This window comes from Ostrea edulis, chromosome 1, assembly GCF_947568905.1.
Source record: "Ostrea edulis chromosome 1, xbOstEdul1.1, whole genome shotgun sequence".
Taxonomy (NCBI): Eukaryota; Metazoa; Mollusca; class Bivalvia; order Ostreida; family Ostreidae; genus Ostrea; species Ostrea edulis.
In genome coordinates this window covers 81,025,031-81,033,373 of record NC_079164.1, presented here as the reverse complement: position 1 = coordinate 81,033,373, position 8,343 = coordinate 81,025,031, and the positions used below count along the sequence as shown (strand labels likewise).

The 8,343-nt window shown below is 34.5% G+C and overlaps 2 protein-coding genes across 11 annotated transcripts in view; one reads left to right on the top strand and one right to left on the bottom strand.

Annotated features, from left to right (window-relative positions):
• Positions 1-8,343, top strand: part of LOC130054058 (uncharacterized) — a 1,204,346-nt gene that overhangs the window by 243,649 nt on the left and 952,354 nt on the right. The window lies entirely within an intron of this gene.
• LOC125679162 (kinesin-like protein unc-104) overlaps positions 1,512-8,343 on the bottom strand; it is a 76,982-nt gene continuing 70,150 nt past the window's right edge. For all 10 annotated transcript variants that reach the window (XM_056162149.1, XM_048918134.2, XM_056162152.1 and 7 more), the window contains 3 exons: positions 7,877-7,996; positions 7,666-7,784; positions 1,512-6,705 (listed from right to left, as the gene is read on the bottom strand). In XM_056162149.1, coding sequence (XP_056018124.1) covers positions 6,666-6,705; positions 7,666-7,784; positions 7,877-7,996 — 279 coding nt within the window. In that variant the 3' untranslated portion in view covers positions 1,512-6,665. The remainder of the gene's footprint in view (positions 6,706-7,665; positions 7,785-7,876; positions 7,997-8,343) is intronic.

Below are 8,343 nucleotides of genomic sequence, written 5' to 3'. Positions count from 1 at the left end.
CCGCTCACCTTAGTCACCTTGGCTCATATTTTTAAAAAAAATTTCCTAATCGCATGTAAAACTTTGATCCCTATTGAGGCCCCAACCTACTCCCGGGGGTCATGATTTTTACAAAATTGTATCTGCACTATGTCATGAAGCTTTCATGTAAATGTAAACTTACCTGGCCAGTGATTTTTAATTTTGATCCCCTAGTACTGTGGCCCCATCTTACCCCCGGGGACCATGATTTTTACAAACTTCAATCTGCACTATGTCAGGAAGCTTTTGTGCAAATGTAAACTTCTTTAGCCCAATGGTTCTTAAGGAGAAAATTTTTAAAGATTTTTTTCTGTTTATTAATTAGTTATGTAAAACTTTGATCCCTTATCATGGCCCCATCCTAACCCCAGGGGTCATGAATGTCACAAACTTGAACCTGCACTATATCAGGAAGCTTTCATGTAAATATCAGCTTTTCTGGCTCAATGATTCTTGAGAAGAAGATTTTTCAAGATTTTCCCTATATTTGTATGTGAAACTTTGATCCCCTATTAATTTGTTGCCTCATCTTACTCCCGGGGGTCATTATTTTAAAAAACTTGAATCAACACTATATCAAAGCTTTCATGTAAATTTCCACTTTCCTGGCCCAGTAGTTTTTAAGAAGATTTTTAAAGAATTTCCCTATATATTTGTATGTAAAACTTGATCCCCTATTGTCGCCTCATATTACCCCCAGGGGCCATGATTTTAACAAACTTAAATCTGCACTATGTCAGGAAGCTTTCATGTAAATTTCCTGGCCTGGTAGTTTTTGAGAAGAAGATTTTTAAAGATTTTCCTTATATATTTGTATATAAAACTTTGATCCCCTATTGTGGCCCCATCCAACCCCCGGGGGCCATGATTTTAACAAACTTGAATCTGTACTATGTCAGGAAGCTTTCATGTAAATTTCAGCTCTTCTGGTCCAGTGGTTCTTGAAAAGAAGATTTTTAAATGACCCCACCCTGTTTTTGCATTTTTGTGATTATCTCCCCTTTGAAAGGGGCATGGGTCTTCATTTGAACAAACTTGAAAGTCCTTCAACCAAGGATGCTTTTGACCAAGTTTGGTTATGATTGGCCCAGTGGTTCTGGAGAAGAAGCTAAAAAGTAATGGACCAGACTGCATGAACCAGAATCCCAGGGGCCCTGGCAAAAATTTTCTCCTGTTGATCTTGGGGCAAGTTTATGGCACCAAATGTAAAGGGATGGGGGGAAATGCAATGAAGCAGACCACAATTGATAATAATAGCCATGACTCCTGAATCTGTATAGTCAGCTATGAGATCTTATACAGAGGAGTGATCATGAAATCCGTGCAGCTACAGTTACAGTGTATAACAGTTAAGCCTAGGTTTTAGCACTGGCCTTTTTTACATGTACTCCTTCTTTTCAAATAAACATGACTGGTGGCATATTGAAATTTCTTGCATCAAAATCCTTTAACACACACACACACACAAAAGAAAGAAAAAAGAGCCCAAATGCTATATAAATTTATCTGTAATTTATTACTGCAAGAAGCATAACAAATTAAAGCATATAGAGTCCATTTTCATCTGCAAACACTGTATTCATGTCAGTACACACAAAAAAATCACTAAAACTTCAGATTCTAACTTTCATGATGACATCATTAACAAACAAATTTAACACCCTTGGAAAAGGCCAAACCTTCAATTTTTATGGTTGATCAACCCTAGCATATATACAATAGAGAAAATATTCAGATGAAGATTTCATCTGTGAAATCTTCATCTGATTTTTTTCTATATTTTGCCTATACCAAGAAATTAGAAGTTCATCTTTAGAGCATCTTTAAAGCATGAGTGCAGTTATCTTTGTTACGGAATATCAGATCTGGAATTTATTTATGACTATAACATTCGATTTATTTAAAGATTAGTACTCCAAACATTGTTAAAATATTATTTAAGAATTGCAATAATGTCTATAAAGCTAACAAAAATCTAATCCATTTGATCAACAATTAAATTGTGTCAATGAGAAATAAATTTCATTTACACATGATTTTCATTTCAGTTTGCTTTGTCAAGAACCTGATAAATCAATAAGTAATTAGATTGTTTCATGGAACTCGTATTCACTGAAATATTTAAATATCCATATTGGGAAGAACAATTGTACTCTTTGTACACCGATATTTGTTCTCAAACAGTTTAACATTAACGAACATAATTCATCTGGCCTTGTATAATATGTATACACTATACAATATAGGAATGCATTGTAAAGATGTACATTTTTTTTTCAATATGTCTTAAAACACTTGGATTAATACCTTTGGCTATTATAGTTCAGTAATAGACTAATTTAGAAAACAAATTCTGCAAGTTTCCTAAATATGCACCAAACATTATGTACCATAATAACTGTATCATTTAGTATGTCATGACTCTTACAAGAAAAAATAAATCGTAAAATTTACATAAATCATTATACAGTAATAAACATGTATATCATTGATCCTACAATTTATAAAACTGGTGGGATTTTCCATTAAAGACACAACAATAGGAAAGCTTCAAAAATTCGATGATAAAAATAAACCTTAAAAGTTTACACTTTTTGCAATCTAAATGAAATAACCAATACTCATGCTGAACTTGTGATGTAGAATGATTTTGTAAACTTTGAGTGTGTGTGTATGATCAAATTGAATTAATCAACTGTAGGTCTGTGTTTTCTTCAAGATGATTTACTGTGAGAAATGTATTTTGACCTAAAATACCATCTCAAAAAGATCCAAAACACATAGAGTTATTAGAAACCTGTCTCAGAAGAACAGAATATCACCTGTACTGAACAGGGAAGATCGTGCGAGGGATCGATGCCAGTCCACAATATCAAGGTATCGCATGTGTGATATATCAGACCTTCAATATATACCGGAAACAAACATATCATGCTAAACAAGATTGACAAATTATATGTATTGATAAAATGTTAGGAGATTGTTTACAACAAACCAAACAGCAGGATAGCAATCCACAAAGAAAACCTGCATTTCTATGGGATTTACAACACGAAGTGAGTACAAGAGGGAAAAGTCGAGACATGAGAAAATGACCTATCTCAACAGGTCTGTTTCAACTCATGAATCATGAAGGAGGGACCTATTTGTACTGGTCTGTTTCAACTCGTGAAGGAGGGACCCATTTGTACTGGTCTGTTTCAACTCGTGAAGGAGGGACCTATTTGTACTGGTCTGTTTCAGATCATGAAGGAGGGACCTATTTGTACTGGTCTGTTTCAGATCATGAAGGAGGGACCTATTTGTACTGGTCTGTTTCAGATCATGAAGGAGGGACCTATTTGTACTGGTATGTTTCAGATCATGAAGGAGGGACCCATTTGTACTGGTCTGTTTCAACTCGTAAAGGAGGGACCTATTTGTACTAGTCTGTTTCAACTCATGAAAGAGGGACCTATTTGTACAGGTCTATTTCTATCTTAGCAAACTTGTATATAAAACAATGCCAAATCTAAATTAAGTGTTTCAAACACAACCAGCATACATATAATAATTATCAGGCACAACAGCAGTAATGAATTTTGTTATTCAAATGATGTGAATTTAAAACTTGTGTTTAAAACCAGTAAAAAATCTTTGGCAGATTCCATTATAGTAAATCAGTTTTAATTTTATCATACTTTGAAAATCAATACATAAACCTACAAAAAACACACTCATATTTTGAACTGTTGGAACAAGACCACTTTGAATTACCCTCACATTGGAATTCACAACACTCTAACCTATGGAATTCACAGAAGAGTAACATAGTGGAATGAAGACATTCACAGGAAGCACTCCGTGTGGGTACGATTCCATACCTCCACAGAGAGCTTCTTTGCATTAACACTATTCATGTTACAACATGTACAGTGAAAACATTTATCTTTCAAGGCAGCTTTTTTGCTAATGGCCAACATATGCCAAAATATCTAAAATATGCATAAAAGGGACAAAACTTGCACTCTTTGTAAAAGGACATGCATACATTTCTGGTTAAATAACATCTCCCAAATTTGTAAATAAAGGATGGAGTCTTACACTTCTTTTGCCAAGAAACTTCTAAAACTGGCTTCTACAATGTTAAGATACATGAATACAGTATATGTCATCATCCTTGATTTTGTGTCATGGTCATTTGAAAGTCATTATCTTTTTCTTATCTCTAAAGACCAGATATAAAATTTTAGATTACTAGATTCGCATCTCTTTTTGTATTTCATAACAAATCAACAACACCCAACATCAAACCATGGTCTTTTTTTTTTTTATTCAAAGCATCAAGGCATAAAATGGAGTAAAATAGGAAGATAAATGTAGCTTTAATTAGAGTTATCTAATTTTCCCTGACAACCCCCCCCACCCCCCCCCCCCCAACTTGTTTTCAACTTTAATATTATAGATGCTGCTCTAAGGATATAAAGATGAAAATATTTGTTCTGCAAATGATACACATTAAGTAGGGAGTGAGTTGAAATTAAGATCCTCAATTTTTGAAAATGAATTTCATTTGAATGCTGATAATCAAGACTCCATTCTTTAGTATCAAAATACCTAAAACATTTTGCTGCACTGAAAGTTAAATGAATTTCACAGTATTCTGATTGCCGTTTGTTTAATCCTTTCCACTTGAAGAAATTCAAATGATAAACAAGTATAAAAATAAATATAAACATACCTGAATGGTAATATTGCACAAGATATGATATAAATTAAATGTATATAAAAAAACAAAACAAACAAACAAAATTAACAAAGTATTTCACAACTATAACATGATATGAATGACTACCTAGGTCAGTGAAAATGTTTCTTAGCAAACCATTGCAGTTTTGAAATCATGGGATATATTAAAAGAATCGCATCATACTGACATTTAATAGAAAAGTGTAGCACAATCTTCTTTGCTTGATGTGATGCAAATTCACTCCATATGAAGGTGGTTTCAAGAACAGTATGGCTAAAATCAATACACGTTTATTTATATCAGGGAAGCTCGGAAAGTCACAAGATGCGAGATTCCTACACACACACAAGGAGAATATTGTAGATATTGGGATATATAAAATCAGCAATATCATGAATGATAAGTGAAATAGAAGGGGGGGGGGGGGGGGTTAAAGAGTTGAAGTCTAATTGAGAAGATATAGAAACCCCATCATCGAAGATAGTAGCCTAACCATGCAGTTCTCGGGGTAGGGCATGGGACTGAAAGAGGACCGAAGGGAGTCAAGCTTTACTAAGTCAGTCTGCCATGAAATCATATCAGTATGGAATTAACATCTCTCTCCACACACACACTCACACAAGGACTACTGTAAACATTCTCAATATCTTATGACGAAAATCTTTCCCCAATCAAATTATAGCCACCATGATAAAAGGAGCTAATCAAAAAACTAAGGTAGAAGAAACTGTCCCTAATATAATCTACTATATATAATATACTACATAAATCATATATAAGATAATATTTAAATGAATCAGACATAAAATGAGTCAGACATAATGATGCTATAGATGTTTAACTAATGTAAATTTGATGATTGATTTGACAGTACTTCTGTACAGCACCTGCTAACTTTGTAAAATAATGTAGAGTCTGTACTGCAGCCATGCAGAATTTACGACTTGGGGCCAGTAACATACAGACAGGGGTTCAACATCTAGTCATGTCAATTCTGCAATATACATGTAGTATCAGTATTATTTCACGATCTTTCATATGTCTCTATATTTGACAACATTTAGCTATTACTGAAATAATCCATTACATAGTACATGTACTTGAGAATTTACCCAATCTTTTTACTAATGATGTTACGACACACATTTCTAAAATTAATGAACACATACTAACTTTGAATGACTAGAAATAAAGTAGTGATGTATTTTGCAAACTAAACCATTAGCAACACTTATCAATCGACACCCTGACATGAAGTACATAACTGTTGTACATGTACTAGAATAAGAAATTAAATCTATCTGACCTCAATATCCATCATTTTAAGTCAAATTCAAATTAATGTAAAATACACACAAAAGCTGCAAAATATATATCAGTCCATTTTCTGCAGTTGTTTCAATGTAATTTTCCTTTTGCTTTTTTTTTTAAAAAGATGTGAAAATTACACTAATCTTTTGCCAGTGTAATACAGTATCTGACAGTAGCAGTCGACGCTGAAGACGGCAGACGACAATCACTCTTATTACAGACACAATGAAAAAACCATGGTTCACTTGATGAGATTATCATGATAACAATACACATGATGATTTATGGGTATAATGCATGAGATAACGCCATTGACAACGGTAAATACTATCAATAAATAACAAACATCCTTGTTCATATCACAACAGTGCTCATGTCAACGCTAGGTAACATATCACCATCCTCTGGAATCATTAATACATCAGAAGTTTTGGTAACATTTTTTTTGTTCTACACATAAAAGAGTTAAAATGACAAATAGGGGATGAGTTATCTGCTCTTTTCAGATCTAATCCTACACTCTTCCATAGTTTGTTGAGGGTGAAATGAATGCTTGTTTAAAAGTTCACAGAATTCATGCAGCTCTAATCTGCTTTTTTTCTCCTCATATATTCATTGGCAGCTTTCTCCTTGACAAAGTCGATCTAAAAAGAAAAAGAAAGATTCAACTTTGATTCAGGTCTTGTATATGTACAGTAACTGATTTTAGTGGCATCACATATACTCTACAACAAATAGTCTCTGACTAACACGTGACAAATGACTATGTATGATAGCAGCCTATCTGGGCCCATGTAAAACATTTAAAAATTCAAAAACTTCAAAGACGGACTACATGTTTTTCATTTTATTAAAAAGATCAAGTCCAATTCAGTTTCACATAATTTGTCTGTGATATTTACAGTCATTTAGCATACACAGCATAAAAAATTAAACATTTTTTCAATTTTGTTTCAATTCAAAAATGCAGATTTTTTTGAAACATTCTTTCAGAAAAAAATAGCACAAATTTTTGTATCATGAATGTACAGGGATGACAAATCTAAGGTATAAATATAACATTTGTCTAAGCCTATGCTTGATGTTTTCTAAAAGACAAACTGAATGCGAAATAGCCATTTTATGTCAAAATACCAATAATGGCCACAAAATATCAAGTTTACACTGTATTGATGGCCATCGAGTTTGGTAAATTGTACTGACCTGATCTGTCCTTGGTAAATTGTACTGACCTGATCTGTCCTTGGTACATTGTACTGACCTGATCTGTCCTTGGTACATTGTACTGACCTGATCTGACCTTGGTACATTGTACTGACCTGACCTGTCCTTGGTACATTGTACTGACCTGACCTGTCCTTGGTACATTGTACTGACCTGTTTTGTCCTTGGTACATTGTACTGACCTAATCTGTCCTTGGTACATTGTACTGACCTGATCTGACCTTGGTACACTGTACTGACCTGACCTGTCCTTGGTACATTGTACTAACCTGCTTTGTCCTTGGTACATTGTACTGACCTGACCGGTCCTTGGTACATTGTACTGACCTGATCTGTCCTTGGTATATTGTACTGAACTGTCCTTGCTACATAGTACTGACCTTATTTGTCCTGCCAGGAGTGGATTCAGAGCATACAGCCAGTCGTGGAAATCTTTGTCATCTAATGTCTGCATTAAAAATCCTCTGTGTTTTGTTAGAACAGAGAAAGTGTTTCTGACCTGAAAGATTGCAAGTATAAGTCATTAGCACAAATTCCAAAGCACTGTACACACACTGTCGCGTCTGCCAGTGGGAAGACAGTGTAAGTTACCTTTAGTAGTGACTGCTGGTCTTCACTGTACTCGATCTGGGCCGTTGCGAGGTTGATGATGGCTCGTTCCACAGGATCCTTCTCAGAATTGTAGATATATATGTATGGTCTGCGCACAATCTAACAATGAAAGAAAGCAAAAGTGAGCAAGCTCACATACCCCACGCTCCAACATTGCTTGACAATGCCTCACATAATGAATGGTAATGCTATGCATTACTGCAAGAACAGAACAGACGGGGTCGAAATTCTAAGAAAATTTATTGAATCAGAATTTCCTGGGAATATGCAAATCTACACAGTGAATCCTTATTAACTACATAGTTTCATGAAATTCTGTTGAGCAGTCTCAGAGGAGTTGCGCTGACAAGAAAGGGACTGACGGACGGGTCAAAAACATTATACCCTCTGCAACTTCGTTGCATGGGGTATAATAAAATTGTTGTCATTATTTGATACTCAAACAA